The 16,637-nt window shown below is 44.3% G+C and overlaps 1 protein-coding gene across 3 annotated transcripts; it reads right to left on the reverse strand.

Moving 5' to 3' along the window:
- Positions 1 to 1,923: 1,923 nt before the first annotated feature.
- SMIM20 (small integral membrane protein 20) lies at positions 1,924 to 13,753 on the reverse strand. Of its 3 annotated transcripts, none has more exons than XR_014015403.1 (4): positions 13,526 to 13,753; positions 13,039 to 13,093; positions 3,370 to 3,426; positions 1,924 to 2,605 (listed from the first exon to the last, which is right to left on the reverse strand). XR_014015403.1 is itself a non-coding variant. In XM_081228946.1 (3 exons), the coding sequence occupies exons 1-3, from the start codon at positions 13,632 to 13,634 to the stop codon at positions 2,568 to 2,570; spliced, it is 204 nt and encodes a 67-aa protein (XP_081085072.1). In that variant the 5' UTR covers positions 13,635 to 13,753; the 3' UTR covers positions 1,924 to 2,567. The 3 variants fall into 3 exon arrangements, 1 of the variants encoding a protein (XP_081085072.1); XR_014015404.1 differs by having other exon boundaries at positions 13,039 to 13,114; XM_081228946.1 differs by lacking the exon at positions 13,039 to 13,093.
- Positions 13,754 to 16,637: the final 2,884 nt, after the last annotated feature.

The raw sequence follows: 16,637 nt of genomic DNA on the forward strand, positions 1-16,637 counted from the left end.
AAGAAGGAAACAAGTTACGCAAATCAATGTTCACGGGATAAATGTACCAACTGTTCAGCAGTGTGGCTATTTCTGGTGCTGAGATTAAAATAAAGTCAACCAGAGTCTTCCTAAAGAGGACCTTGAAAATAAAGGATCCAACAACTTCATTTTGGCAGTAAGGACAGGAAATTTTGTCTGTTTCTCCCCTCCTCTTGTAATTTCCCTCAACAGGCAACTCTGAGGGAACTAATGCAAACAGATTAGACTCCAACTGTGGTACCTGGAGGTAACTGGAGGGGTCTCTGGAATCTTTTTAGGGGGGTTGCATGATCAAAAGTATTTTTATAATACTGTACTATCAAAGGCTTTTTGCCTATTTTTACTCTCTTCTTATGAGGGTGTACAGTAGTTTTCCGGAGGCCGCATGACATGTGATATAGTAACAGATCAAATGCAGAAGTAGATATGAGAATCTAGCATCTTCTACTAAGCCAGACATTAAAGAAATTTGCAAATTATGCTTTCATCTTGGTAAATAAATTTTTCACACAAAAATATGTCATAGTAACCTATGGGTTTATTATTGATATTCTTAAATGAAAAATTTGTTTTAATTTCTAATACAGTAAGCATCTATAGATATAACCTACCTAAGAAGAAACACTTTGGAGTTCTCAAAAATTTTTGAGTGTTAAAGGGTCCTGAGACTATTTGGAGAATGTTCCCAAAAGGATGTTGTTGGTCACTAGGCCCAGAAAATATTCGGTAAAAAAATGTTCTGTGATCAAATACACTTGGGAAATGTTATGTCTCTCTTGGAAATTGTCAAATTAGAAGCAAATAAACCTAATTAACTTGAACTCTATGTTTCCTAACTGTATTTGACTAAGATCCCCTCTTTCGAGTGCTTTCCTCATCATCCTGGAGACACACCTGGGAGGAGTGTGGATGAACCACCAGGCCCTCAGTCAGACCTCACAGGTAGCATCTCTTACAACCTGGCTTTTGTCAAGTGTGGGCAGCACAGACTGACACTACAGCTCTGAGAACATCAAGAGCAACCCTTTTATAAGCATCAAGGCAGCTGAGCAGGACAGAAAGCCTCTTTATCTCTGCAAAGAGGTAGACCAAGGGTAGGGTCAAGGCCAGGACATAGGTCCCACTCAGGAGACTAAACTGAGTCTGTTCCAGCTGACAAACAGGCCATTGAGGCCCCAAAGTTCTTGTCTATGACACACAGACACAGTCATTTCAGCCTGGATATCTTCCAAAGCAGATGTATAGGCACTGGCCTCAGTCACAGAGGAATCTCAATTAAGCACCCACAAGAGGCTTGACTCTAAGTCACACAACCTTTTGGTTCCCCCTCCAAGGAAAAGAGTGGTCAAATGTACCCCAGATGAGTCAGTTCTTTTATCCAGTTGTTAACTGTAAGTCAATTGAATGTTAGGGAATGCCTACCAAAAATGATGACTTTGGTTTTGGAACTATCAATTTTTTTTGACAGTAATTAACATAATTATGCCAGTTGTCTGTTAAGCCATGTCCCAGTTCACAATAATAAAATTATGTCATCAGGCAGCTCATCTAAACAGCGACAGCATACAGTAATGTGCAAGGCACTCTTGGAAATGTAAAAATGAAAAAGATGTGTCTTTCAAAAGCACATCATCTAGTAAGGGGCCAGAGAGAGCACTAGAGAAAGAAATTTGTATTCTCATGTTCATCTTTGCAGCACCTGGTGAGGTATCTGGTAGAGAATCGCATTCAGTAAATATTTGTCTCAACACATTTGCTATTTACCTTTAAGATTTGTACTTGTATACAATCTGACAAACACCAGATAGTCAAATACCTAGTCAAATATAATGTAGTCAACTAATACTTCTGGGTATCATTTAATGTGCTTACAAAAAAGGATTTACAAAAAATCTTACACCATTGTGAAGTAAAAAGAAAATCATTTTAATATACATATTTTCACTCAGTTAATTCAACATGATTTCTACTAGGCATGCATACCCATTTAGTTTGATTTGCTTCATAGTTATTTATTTTTCAAAATGCAGCAACCCTCCCAATGAGACAGTTGAGTTGAATTCTTTATTCTTAAAGAGTACAATGTACCTTGTCCTCAGAGTTTAATCAACTTTAACATTTTCAGAGAGCCCTATGAGGCTGCTCAATATGGTGGTTTTTCGCTGAAACTTCTTATTTGGAAGATGGCAAAACAGACTAGGATCTTCCCAAGTCTACTGGTTGCTTGTATTCATATCACAGCTCAGGTGGGTAAGAGGTAGAGATTGAATAATAAGCAGATCACCTCCAAATGCAGCTGGGTGAGAAAGCTTCATTTTTAGAAAGGAAACCAAATCATGAAAACCTTCGTAATGGTGTGATTTGTTTCAGGGTTCTTTTGATACTGAAGAAGGGAATTAATCCTGGTGCACACTACTCTTCTTTACAGCCTTCTAGAGTTTTCTTCTCCAGACATTGTTCTTTAGCCAGGTGACTGATTGTACTTGCTGCAGAACTGAAAGCAAGAAGACTGTCTACTTTCATAATCAGAGGTGGTGACAGCCTTTTCATTTCCTGCCAAATGGATCCGACCACACTTTTAACCCTATAGAAAGAAACACGAATAAAAACAGGATTCATTTTTAAATTTCCTACCACTTCCCTCAACTCCAAACAAATAAGATGACATCAGAATGAAGTTGTGCAATTTCCACGTAGTTGGAGTTAGTGCGGGCGAGCTGCCGGAACCCCGGAACAGGATGGCTGGGAAGCCGTGGCAGCTGACAAGAGACTTTTAAATGGCTCAGAAATTGCCCCACAGCAGGGAAATATGTATTTGGCCTAGTTAAAAAATAAATGAATAAAAAAAAGACCGCTGCCACAGATTACAAGAGTTTTGGCTAATAAACTAGAAACCTCTCATTCTTAGCCAACTTGGATCGTCTCAAAGTAACTGACCATTCAGCCATACAGGGAACCTTAGAGCTTCTGTATAAAGCAGAATCCCACATCGATTAAAATAGCTCATAAGTAAACAGTATTTTCCCATGAGGGTGGTGTTTAAATAGGTGCTTGGTAAATATGTCTGCAAAACATCTACTTATGCTTCATAACTAATTGCACACTTGTTACACATTTATGCCCACTTATCAAATGCAGAGGAGAAATGTGCAAACTTGCAAAAACTCTTCTGGAGTGACGTATTAAGAGGAAGTCTTGGGGTGGCAACCTCTAAAATGGCAACTGCTGGGAAATAACGGCACAGTTAACAATCTGGCCTCGAAGCGAAGATTTCTCCTGCTGCAAAGCACCACTCCCAAGGACAACACACTAGTACGCGTGAGACTCTGTTTTGATTTTTACGTTTACCTGGTGGCTGCACGTCTTCTTGGACAATACCAGCTCGATTTATGGCTTGTTCCTTCTCTGAGAAACACAACAGAAAAATTACTCATTAGAGAGGGGACCGTGGGGCAGGGCAGTGGAAATCTCTGTATCTATGTGGAACAATGACACGGGACAATTAGGAAACAATATATCTGAGTGCTGTTAAATTCAGAGCTGCCATTGCCCAAAGCTTTTAGCTTACAGAAGTTAGATCCTATCAAGCAAAAAGACTGGATATTTTCAGTGAAAGAAAGCAAGCTGCACTTCAGAAGAAAAGCTCCTAACGACCATCTTTTCCCGGTGATCTCAGCAGTTTGGAAAGGCAACAAAAACAACAGCGAAAGAATAATTTTGGAAGAACTGGTGGTGGTGGTGGGTGTGATACGAGGAGAGCAAGGCTGCTGAATTGCAGGAACAAGTACAATTCACGAGAAAACGATGCAGTTTAGGTGTCTAAAATGTACTCCACTGAGGGCCTAGACCCAGAGCTAAATATGCTATGTTTTTGATAGGAAATAGAGCAGAAAATTAATCTTTGGGTGGGTGGCTTTGGTTTGGATAATTGAAGCTTCCCTAATTGACTGCAGGTGCTATGCCAATTAGTAAGCGCGTTTTAGCGACAGCAGCTTAGCCAGTCTCTTTGGAGATGTCCCACAGGCGAAGGCCAAGAGAAACTGGGCATTTTACGTCTGTGGGCTTCAAGCCCTCACACATCTTTCTAAGTGGTGTCGAATAAACCTAAGGCCTGTGAAAACAAAGACTTTTTAAGTATCTTGAAAAACAAATTGTGGCTTTTCAGCAGAAAGACTTGCAGCCAAAGGATGTTTACTACTGTATTATAGTAATTAAGTGTTGTAATCAAACCTTTGTTTTAATCAGGCTGACAGTGTTTCTTTAAATCCACGTTTAGCTCTTATTTAATATTAGGCAGTTTTCTTTATTCTCATAAAGGTACACAAGCATAAAGGTATAGGAAACAGGGCTTTTCCAAATCAAATATTCACTGAACTTGCTTCTCCGGTGATGTGACGGAAAGTCAATCCTAAGTGACCTGTCTGAGAGTTTTATCAATGTTAAGTTTTGCTTTGGCAAATAAAATACCGGGCAACAGGGATTATCTGAATCTTGACATCCAATTCTAAGCAAGACAGAGAAGACACAGCACAAGGAAGCTGCTTATACAGAATGGTCTGATGGCTCCACTGGGCCTCTCTGAAAAGTAGCAGGTAAACAACAACCAAGACCCTGTGGACCAAGAGATGCCAAAAGAGTGGGTGACAATGGGACCTCTGAGGTGTCAGACTTCCTAAAATAACACAAAAGGCGATCTCATTTCCTAAGAAGTTAAATTCCTGTAGGAGTGAGCCCTGCCATGCTGGCACCATGTAAGGCTCCAAGTATGGATGTGTCTCAAACATGCTCTTAGAAAATGCCAACTAGTAAAAGACTACAGTCATCGATCGTGCCAGGAACAAAAACAGATATCATTTTTCACACCTAAAAGGTCCATTCTCCAGCTTCATGGAAGAAGGAAGAGATGAATTTTTAACACATGCTTGATTGCCAGAAAGCATTCTAGATGTCCAGGTTTGAGAGAATCAGACAACCTGGTGAACGGAACACATTCTCCAAGAGGCAGGTCCTGCAAAGCCAAAGAAGCTGGCAGCCTGCCAAGCATCAAAGGAAGTTGACTTCTGGTGGCAAAGGAATGCCTAATTGTGTTCTCACAATTGAAATGGAGAACCAAGTGAAAAGAATCCCTGTCTTCACACTTCCTTGCTAATTGCTAATGGGGTTGGAGAGAGGCTGAGGATTTATTTTAAACAGACCATAATCTCTTTATAATCCTTATCCTTATGCAACCCCCTCTTTTTTTGGCTTGGATGGGCAATTTAAACCGATTTGCAGAAGGAGTTCCTACCAAGTGATAACCGGTATTAGCATCCTATCTACATCCCCTGGTTCTTTAATCCATTAATGTTTTATAAATACTCTAAGGCCAAAGCAGTCTTATATAAATTCATGATATGACACAAAGACACTTTATTTGTGAATGCAAGATATGCTAAAGGGAAAACAAACTGGTCCCTTGGGACTCAGCAAGCACATCTTGATGAGGTTGACAGTAGGTTTCTGTTTTGCTATCATTAGAGAAACAGCAAATGTCTCTCAACCTCTGGAAAAAAGGGCAACACAGAAGTCAGGGGTTTAACTATGTGGGCAAATCAGGATAAGCTAATTACTGACCTTTTAGTACTGAGCATGCTTCTATCAGGAACAAAATGATTGAACCGCAAATATGCAGCATGGGGCCTGGAGCTTTGCGATGCCTGTTAGAAGTTCCCTCTCCAGTGTCTCAGCAAGCCCGACTCTGCCCCCTGGTGCTAAGGCAGTGAGCTGATTTGCAGTTTTAATTGAGGAGCCTTAGCTCTACTCAAAGGGCCAAGGTAGATTATTTAAAACTTAGTAATACATGCAGACGGGCTCACTTTTGTATGGTAGCAGAAGAATCTACCTCGTAATGTTTAAGTCTTTGAACATGAAACCTATCCTTATGTTAAATGTCCATACTGTGAAATCTGTGTGACTTGCTACTTTGTTTAACATTCACAGCAAATTGATACAGCATGCCCAAATGCCAGCCCCCTCAGTGGTCTTGTTACTGACTAGTTGAGGGTGCTCTTGGGGAGGACCAGCAGATAAAAACCTAAAAGCAGGTGCAGAATCTGACCTCGGGGGGCCTCCACAGTGAAACCATCACCTCGGGAACACCCCTCCATCTCCTCCTGCCAATGAACAGTTAAAATAAAAGCAACTCACAACCTGAGGTAATTGGACAAATGTCAACATTTGAATATGGACTGTATATTACATAATAACATTGTGTCAATATTAAATTTCCTGGATTGGACAATTGTGATTATGTAAGAGAATGTCCTTGTGCTCAGAAAATACATGCTGAAGTGTTTAGGCATCAAAGCTCACAAGGTCTTCAACTCACTCTCAAATGGTTCAGCAAAATAGCAGTAACGATGATATATGTAATGTAATTATATATGAACATATGCGTGTCCATATGTATGTATGTATGTATAGATGTGTAACATATATGTAGCGAGAGAATGCAAATGTGGCAAAATGTTAACAACTGGTAAATCTAGGTGAAGGACATAAAGGGATTTATTGTACTATTCTTAGATCTTCTCTGTCGGTTTGGATTTTTTTTTTTTTAACAACAAAAATACACAACTGCAAAACAAGTATAAGGAAGTCCAACAGCACTGTGACTATTCCATGATGATTAATTGAAAGTCTCTTTTAAAAATAGCAAAAATAAAATAAAATAATACTTTTCTAGTGCTCCCACTTTGCTGCAGTCTGACTTCGGGGTGATCAAGAACTAGATGTGTGTATTGGGGGTGAGTGTGAGCCAGCGGCTGAGGGGACCAAAGGGCCATCGGAAGCATGGACTCCTTCCAATACCATGAACACTTTAATTTCTCACCAGGGTGTGTGGTAGAATCCAGGCAGCTTTGTAAGGCCTGTTAGAAAATAAGACTTTAGTCTGCGCATTTCATTTGACTCTAAGGTGAAAGGAATAAAAGGCATATTCTGAGCACTTGCCATATAATCGGGAAAATGCCCTTCCAAGGTAAGAGGCATTTCTGAGTCAAGTGATTTCTCGCAGGCTTGCTCTGACTTTGTACCACACACTTGAGGTTGGGGGCGGAAGGGGAACAGGAGAAGTGAGGTATCACAGCTCTCCCACGTAACCTTTGGCTTTACTGGCAGACACTCTCCCCTGTCCTAAAAGCAGGTGAAACAGGGCATCATTAAGCAGCAGACAAGGCTGGGGAGTTAGGGTCTAGTGCCTATCCAGGAATAAATGTGCTAAGTGACCTTGGACAAGTCACCTAAATGAGGGGACTGAATGAACACAAGATTTCTGGCAAAACCCTTTGTGCTTCTACACATCTAACTAAAGTTAAAAATGAACAGGATCACAGAAAATGATCTTATTCTGTCTCATTTCACAGGATGCCCTGAAATGCTGTTATTTTTTAAAGCCACATTCAGGATCACTGTCTGGTTCCAGGATGCAGAGGCAAAAGGCAGACCAGGCTTCAAGTTATAGCACCTGAATGTGCGCTTTATGTATAGCTTCAAGTATGCTTCCTTGAATGTGGGCTCTTCCTACGAACCATGCTGTGCCGATAGGCTGAAAGCTAATAAGCAACATCTGGATTCCCTCCAGAAGCACAGCAGAACTGTCCCCATACTTCTGGTGTGGGACTGACAACTGCCAATGCCAACTGCCATCTCCCCAGTGCTCATTTCAGCACTCAGGTATCACGTGTGGAACTGACCCTGTATTCCCCCTAATACTTGGTAGAGTGTGGCTGAGTTAGTGGTAAATACTTGGTAAAGTCTGGCTGAATTAGTGAAAGAGCTAGAGATCACACTGAATGTCAAAATGAAATTCAACACAGCAGTCTTGTGATAATGGCCTGTCTGCTTTTAAATCATATAAGATCTCCTTGGCTTTATTTTACCTAAGCAGCCTTGTGCCTCTTTTCTACTGCCTTGAGGCTTATTCCAGCAGGGGCCCTAGAGCCTACCTGTCCCCATACCCAGGCCGGCCAGCATCAGTCAGGCTGGCCCAGATGAAGGGTCAGCAGTGTCTCGACACTTGGGCCCTACATGGCCTGGGCTCCTTGGCTAGCCTCTGGCTCCCCTTCTCAAGGACTGGGTGTCTGCCCGGCCCTTCCAAGGACTGTGGGCTTCTCCTCGGTCTGCCCAGAATTCTGGGGACCATAAATGTATGAAGGACGCTCAGACGAGAAACAGCCAACAAGAGAGGCTAAGGAGTGGATGAAAGGCAGGAGCAAAAGGGCAAAGCCAGGAGTACTGGCGGAGGGGCAGTCACGAAGCCCAGGGAAGAGAGTGTCTCAAGGAGGGAGAGTCTGGCTGGGGCTTGTGCCTCTCACGCATAGTCACCTGACCTCCTGCGTCACAAAGAGAACAGAAGCCACAACAAACAGGAAGCATCTACAACCTCCCGACATCACAGCTACATCTAGCGGTATCCACACCTGCCCTTCCTCCTCGGTTGCTGGAAGAGGTGTCCTGCCTTTGGTCCAAGTCTCCCTCCTCCATCTGATCTCAAGATCCCATGCCACCTCCCACTCTATGGATTGTCTTCTCTCTCCAGCAGTCTTCTTTGTCCAGAGGCTCCCTTGGCTCTCCCACTGCTCCCAGCCAAAATGAAAACACAACAGCCCCCTTGATCAGCTGCAAAATAATTCGTCATTCCCCTCTCCACACAGCCCAACATCTTTAAACAGTCAAACTAATATACGATTTACTCTTCAATCCACTGCTATCTGCTTTCTGCCATCAAACCATTGCAAGCACTTCTAACAAAACAATGAGCTTTACCTTCATTTTGCTAAATCCAATGGATATTTTCACGTTTTTTCTTTCTTACCGTCTTCAAGCAGCCTAGCCCTGCTGACCACACCCTTTTCACGAAGAGCTATCTTCTTGGGGCTTGAGACTGCAGCCTCTTCTGGTTTTAATCCTCGTGCTCTGGCCACTCCTTTGAGGACCCTTCCTCCTCTGACCGCTTGCTCTTCAGACCCTCAAATGCTAGTGTTCACCTGCATTCTGCCTTGGACCAGCTTGTCTTTTTCAATCTCTGAATGCCGCCCGGGAGCCTCACCTACTGCAATGACTCTGCTTCCCATCCAATGCCAGTGACGTGCCATCTCTAGCTCCAGCTCAGATCCTGTGGCTCAGCTCCCATCGCCTATAAGGAAATCTCCAGGAGCACATCCAGGTACCTGAAACTCAATACACCCCAAGCCGAACTAGCATGTCCTCTCGTCCCCCAAACAGACTTCCTGTATTTCATAATGCCTAGTACCATATCTCCTCAGCTGCTGGACCCAGAAAGCTGGGTGTCGATCTCTTTCCTCTGCTTCCCTCACCCCTGAGCTAATCAGTCACAAATCCCTGTAGAGGATTTATTTCTTAAATCTGGCTCCGGAATTCAGTCCTTCTCCCCAGTCCCATAACCACCACCACTCTGGTTAAGGATACAGTCACCTCTCCCTGAGGTCACAGGAAGCACAGCCTTCCCGTACTTGGCCTTCTTACCTAAACCTTGACCCTCCCAGCCCCTCTGTCACACACAGTCAGAGATTCCTGGAAAGAGTGAATCTGATCACCTTGCACTCCAGATTCAAATTCTTCAATGCTTTTCCACCGGCTGGACTCTGAGGACAGCAGAGGGTTACTGAAGTATTTTGACTAAGCGAGTGAGAAAGAGCAAACAGCACAATAGACTTTTCGACAGCCACGATGGAAGACCTGGAGTTCTATACATCATTCTCTGACACACAAGAATGGATACTCCCAGTTACAAATTCTCACCAAAGAAACACAAAGATGTATTTCAGAATGAAGAAAACTGAAACTAGAAAGGTGTGAGATGAAAGACGGATCAGTGAGTAGAGAATGAGGGTAAAGAGAAACAATCAGTGACTGTATAAAACACTGATGGTACTAAGTGATCTGGGGAGTAATAAACACAAGCCAGGACAGGTGGGGCGTCTGGGACAGGAGCTAAGGCATTCTAAGGTCTTTGTATATTTCATAGGAGGTAAAGATATTGACTAACTTTAAACTGTCACCACAAAAGAAAAAGAGAATGTAAAACTTTCAAACTAGTAGAGGGGAAGAGAATTAAATAAAGAAGCCTTGGAGGCAGAAAAGGAGAAAAAAGGGAAGTAGAGAAACAGAAGAATAAATAGAAAACATAAGATAGGAAAAATAAATGTAAATATATCAGTAAACATAAGTGAAAATGATCTCAATCCAACAGTTTAAAAAGATTATCAGATTGGATTTTTTAAAAATCCCAGTTTAGGCTGGTTATAAGACTTAAGGACAAATAAAGGCTAAATATAAGAGCATATCTATATCTATATATATATATACACATACATATAGATACACACACACACACACACCCCCCCCAGGAAAACACTAACCAAAAGAAAGCTGGTAACTATGATAATACCAGATAAAACAGAGTTCGGGAGAAATGTTAGGGGTAAAGAGGACTCATATAATAATAATTCAACCACCCCCCAGAATATTCTAGATTGTGTGCACAGAATAATATGGCCTCAAGATATCTAAGTAACAGAATTAAGAATGATCTGGAACCATCATATACAGAACTCTGTATTCCCAAACAAGAGAATATACATCATTCCCAGCACACAGTGAACATTTGCAAAAACTGACTTGTACCAAGCCACAAAGCAAATCTTGACCTATCAAAAAATCAAAATCATATAGTCTGAGTTCTTTGACCACAAATGCAAAGAAGGTAGATCAGCAGCAACACACTAACCAGAAAGACCACAGTGGCTGCTGAGTAAAGAATGGGTGGTCCTGGGGACCAGCGGAGCAGGGAGACCAGCTCAGAGTGCAGGGAGTGGGCGGGGGACTAGGCACGTGTGAGGACAGTGACATGAGAGAAGAGCTCTGACCGTCTTGTCCGCTCACATACATCCGGCACCTAACACAATGCCAGACACACAGTAATTGCTAAAATCCAGGTTTAAAAAAAACGAAAAGGAAGCTAACTAAATGCTAGCTGAATGCGCTGAAATGAACTGAAGCTCCGTCCCCACAGGGGGTCCCCATGACCCGGTCACGAATGCCTCACCTGGGTCTGTCCACCTGCTTAAATCTCCTTGTCTCACTTCCCTGCCCTTGTGGTTCCTTATGTTTGAAATGTTTTTATGGGATGCCTAGTGTAAAAATATACTATGTGTTTCTACACCTGTTATTTAATTCACCCCAGAACATGTAAATTCAGTCCTGCAAATTCCACTGTTATAGATGAGGAAACAGGCCAGGCTCAGAGAGGTTAAGTAACGCACCTTAAGGTCCTCTTCTAGTAAGGGATTTAGACCCGCATCTGACTTACTTCTCTTACCCTCTTAGAGAGGCAGTATGGTGCCCTGGTGTCACGATTAAGGGCACTGGTGCAAATTCCAGATCTGGGACTCATCGGTTGTGGGTCCTTGTACAAGTTAACTGTTCCATACCTCAGTCTGTCCACATATAAAATGGGGATGATGATCACACAGCAGCTACAATGAAGGGCTGTTATGAGCACCAAATGGATTGATATATAAGAAGTGTTTAGAAGAGTGTCAGACATATAATAAGCTTTCAATAAATATTAGCTATTTAGTATCATTACCTGTTTAAGGAATCAGTTATGACTCTCAGATAAGAGTGTCCAAATTAATTAAAACTGAACCAGAAAAGTGGGCAGGTGTTGACTGCCTTACAGTTAAAAATGCAGATATTGTAGCCACACGCACTAAATGTTCACTTAAGAGGCCTAATCTGTTTGTCTCAAGGCAACTCAGACAACCATAGACTCCGGACTACCCCTATAAGACTGTTGTTGGGAGGCACAGTGCAAACCGACACCCTGAGCATCTGACCCAGAGGAAGGTTTCTCAGCCTTGGCACCATTCGCATTTTGGGCTGGATAATTCTTTGTCAGGGGTGGCTGTCCTGTGCATTGCACAAAGTTTAGCAGCACCCCTGGCCTCTATGCACTAGATGCCGGTAGCACACTCACACCACCCCACCCTATGCCGCCCATTTTGTGACAAGCAAAAATGTCTCCAGATAGAACCAATTGTCCCTAGGGGGACAAAAACCATCCCCAGCTGAAAACCACTGCTCTAGTCTTCGTGACTGAAACTTTTCTAGTGGGATCCAAAGCAGACCCCCTTGTCCCAAGTTCAACTCTAGAGGCTGTCATAAAACAGCGTGGGGCAAGGATGCAGTAAGGACGGATAATGCAGATAGATTATGCAGGGCTTCACACAGCCCCATGTTCACCCTCATGCATGGTGCATGGAGACAGCCTGGAAGGCAGAATGTAGAGGTCATTTCAGTCTTGGCTGATGAAAAGAAGCCACAAGGAAATCTGTGTACTTAAAACACTCTAACTCAGAAACCAAATGTTGTAGCATTTGTAATGGGCAGAGCATTTACACAGAGCTTTCGCCTTCAAATTGCCAAGCCTTCAGCCTTCGCTAATATTGTCAAGGGGCACAGTTGGCCTTCTTCCATCTTCAAGACGGTTCAGGTTTCCTGGAGAACAAAATGAGCCTCTAATGCCTAATATTTTCTCTCTGACAGATGGTTTCAGACGTATCAAAGTGCTAATCCTTGCTGGGGTATAGGTCTCAAGGAAGGAGAGCTTGGCTTTTAGAATGATAGGACTTGAATGATTAAGGAAGAAAATTACTCGCAGGATACTGACCACTGTCATGTGAGCAACCAGCTTAAAATGAAGACAGCAGAATCTGAAAAAATATTTGAGGAGAAAGGAGAGGAAAAACTCAAAAACCCAGGTTAACAGTTTAGGTCTGAAACATTTCCACTCAAAGACATCTTTGGGAGTGGAAATGAAGTGCAATAAAAACACCTTCAAGCTCAGGATAATCAGGGTCTATCTCCCTCCCCTCAACATCATCATTCCCAGCTTCAGTGTCTGGAAGGTCTGGAAACAGAGGCGGGAGTAGGAATACTTGTCTTGCCACTTACTAGCTGTGTGTCCTGGGGCATGTTGAACAACCTCGCTGAGCCTCAGTTTCCCCATCTGTAAAACAGATAATAATACCTACCTCAAAGTGAGGTTGTGTAAATTAAATGGTCCAATGTGTGCCTAATGAGATACATAAAGACTTCAGTGACTATAACTACGAACTACTATTTAGTGTCGACCTACTATGTGCAGATTGCTTTCATTACCACCTTTGAGTCTCACCGGAGGCTAGATGATTTTATTATACAAACAGATAACTACTAAAGGGGTTGCTGAGATTCTGAGAGATTGAGTCATTTGTTCACTGTCACAAAGCTGCACACAGCGAGATTCGAACCCGGGTCTCCCTGACTGGCGAACCAAGCTCTGACCATGGCCCTACGTGGGGAAGGGAGGGGAGTTACTGAGGCCAGGCCACCGCGTGGGGTCAGAGGTCACTCTCAGTTACTGGGCCCTGGCCACCGCATGGGGTCAGAGGTCACTCACGGTATTCCTCCAGCCGCATTAGGGGCCGGAAGTAGATGGGGTAGAAGGCGGCGCCGATCAGGGAGATGAAGCCGCCGAAAATGAGCGCGGTGCGCAGGTTCGAGGTCATGGCTCCAGCCGATGGCCACCCTAACCCGCCGAGCAGCCCTCACTCTCGGAAACCCGGATCCCGCCGGCGGTATCGTGACCCCACTCGGAAGAGGACGAGTTGCTTTCGCTTCCGGGCCTTGGGGGCGGGGCTAGGAGGCGGGCCGGGGCCGGGGCCGGGGTGGGGTTGGGGCAGGGGTGGGGCCAAAGGCGGGGCCTAGGACTGGGTGGAGCTAGGGAGGGGCGGGGCCAGGGGCCCGGCGCACCGCCTCCCGGGCTCTCCCTGGCAGCTCGTAACGCGGGGCGAGCGCGAGCCGCGGCTAAAGACTGGAGCTTTAATTGATTCCCTGTTCTGCCCCCGACCCCCCAGCCTGGTTTTTCTCTCAGCCGCTCCACCCACCAATCTTCTGACCTCGTTTACCACTCCCTCCTTTACCAACCACGTTTTTTCGTTCTTCCCCCATTGATTTGATTTTTGTGACTATACCAGGAGGTGGATGCTCTCTATGGCTCGTTGATTTAATCCTTGTATTTTTTACAGGTGAGGGAATCCTGGTTTGGCTGCGCGGATTTGGACAAGTCACTTGGCCTAAAGGGCGGTTTGAGGGGATTAGAGACAAAGGTGCAAATCGCCTGGCCCAGGATGGCCCGCAGGGGATTCTGAAATCGGAGCCACAGGGGCTTATGAACCACCTGGGAGGACAGTTTCAACATCCAAGCTACATCGGACTCTGATTTTCCATGCCCTCCTCTCTCGTTCTTCCCTTTGCTGGATGTCAGGGTTACGAATGAGGGTGGGGAGTAGAGATCAGCACAGGGCGGGGAGCCAGCAGCCAGTCCCACTGATGGGACCTTGGGGCTCTGCCTTGTGGCCTGAGGTGGGAACCACTGAGAACAGACATCTGCTTCCTTTTCCTGAGATTGCCATCCTCCGTGCTTTCAGGTGGGCTGTGCCGGCATACGACCCACGCAAGGGTACTGGGCCGCTGAGACTAAGATTCCTTGGGCCTTCATTCAGTCCTTTATTAAAAAGAATGATACCAGTGGCTGGGGGCTGCAGAGGAAAAAAGACCCCAGCACATCTTGACCCCAGCATCATTAGTTAGTCCAGAAAAGATCTACGATCTTTCAGAAATGGTGTAGAGGACACAGGTTTCCTCTTTCTTTGTAGTTTTGTAGTTGAGTCAAGCTATTTACTTCCGTAGTTCCAGAAGCATATAAACCAGGTGTTTGATCTGTCAGCAGATTTAGGGACTGTCTGCTATGCCCCAAACATCAGGCAAAGTGCTTTGGGTGACACAAAGATGAATAAGACGTGACCCTTGTTCTCCAGGATCCTGCTGTATGGATGAAGAGACAGGACATGTACATACGAAGATAACTAATGACCCGATGCCACCTGTTGCTGGTGGGTGCTACGGTCCTGTGGGCTACCAAGTTCAGAGGAGGAAGACAGATGACTGTAGGGTAAGACAGCTGCTCCTCAGGCGCTTGCAGGAGCTTGTTAGGGGGAAGACACAAGACTTCATGGCAAAGAGGGAAGCTGCAATGCATGCTTTATATCACGTGATATAAAAATCCCAGATGTAGGGCACATTTGTTGTTTTAGCCACCCAGCATCCACTTCTCTTTCTGTTAATAGTACCCCAAATATCTTTTGGCAAACCACTCCTCTCCCGATTTGTGAGGTAAACTGGGGCTTCTCCCCCCAACCCCAATCCTTATTCTTTCCCAGCTCTGAAGGTTATGCATATAACCAGGCCTAACCAAGCTCCCTCACTCATCATGGGGATGATGGGCACTGGACCCAGGCCTGATTGTCCAGTGTGGCTGCATCCAGATTGTCCAGCCTGGCCACATTACCCATGTTGAGCCAACCATAGTCTATCCCAGCTGCTGGGAGGCTGGATTTGAACTTGAAGGGATGAGACTCTGGAACAGCTGGGGACCATGTTTTAGAGACTGAGAATGAGGACATTATAGCAGGAGAGCTGAGAGATGGAGAGAAATCAGATGCTGACACTATGTTTGAGCCCCTGAAGCCAACTGTGCCCCAAACTGGATTTCTCAGTAACATGATCCAGTAAAGTCTCCTCTTCACTGAAGCCAGTTTGAGTTGGGTTCTTTTTTTTTTTAAGAGATCTTTATTGGAGTATAACTGTTTCACAATACCGTGTTAGTTTCTGTTGCACAACAAGGCAAATCAGCCATATGCACACACATGCCCCCATATCCCCTCCCTCTTGAGCCTCCCTCCCATCCCCCCATCCCACCCCTCTAGGTCATTGCAAAGCACCGACCCGATCTCCCTGTGCTGTGCTGCTGCTGCCCACCAGCCAACTATTTTACGTTCGGTCGTGTATATATGTCGATGCCACTCTCACTTGGCCCCAGCTTCATCCTCCCACCCCATGTCCTAAAGTCCATTCTCTATGTCTACCACTTTATTCCTGCCCTGCAACTAGGTTCATCAGTACCATTTTTTTTTTTAGATTCCATATATATGCGTTAGCATACAGTATTTGTTTTTCTCTTTCTGACTTACTTCACTCTGTATGACAGACTCTAGGTCCATCCACCTCACTACAAATAACTCAATTTCGTTTCTTTTTATGGCTGAGTAATATTCCATTGTATATATGTGCCACATCTTCTTTATCCATTCATCTGTCGATGGACATTTAGGTTGGTTCCATGTCCTGACTATTGTAAATAGTGCTGCAATGAACATTGTGGTGCATGACTCTTTTAAAACAGAAGGAGTTCCAGATGAAATCACCACAGGTGTGATTTCATTTGCTCAACATCTCCATGAGCTCCAAGTCAAGGATTACTCTATGATTTAGATCAGGTCACTGAGAGCAAGAGACCTCACACCATTGGCTGAGCCAGGACCAGGACTGAGCTCTCAGGATTCCTAATCGAATATGCTCCCCCATGACATCCTACTGTCTTTGCGAGCAAGCTTGGCAGATGGCTGGCTGAGCCCTATCCTCAGAGCCTCTGAAAGCCAGTGTGGAGGGTG

Source organism: Mesoplodon bidens (assembly GCF_964165515.1).
Source record: "Mesoplodon bidens genome assembly, chromosome: 1".
NCBI classification, from domain to species: Eukaryota; Metazoa; Chordata; class Mammalia; order Artiodactyla; family Ziphiidae; genus Mesoplodon; species Mesoplodon bidens.

Excerpts from the sequence above, each read along its gene's own strand:
- SMIM20 (XM_081228946.1), bottom strand. The coding sequence starts at position 13,634 with ATGACCTCGAACCTGCGCACCGCGCTCATTTTCGGCGGCTTCATCTCC. Across the intron at positions 3,427-13,525 it reads AATGCGGCTGGAGGAATACC|AGAAGGAACAAGCCATAAAT; the intron begins GTGAGTGACCTC and ends TGTGTTTCTCAG. Across the intron at positions 2,606-3,369 it reads AGAAGACGTGCAGCCACCAG|GGTTAAAAGTGTGGTCGGAT; the intron begins GTAAACGTAAAA and ends TTCTTTCTATAG.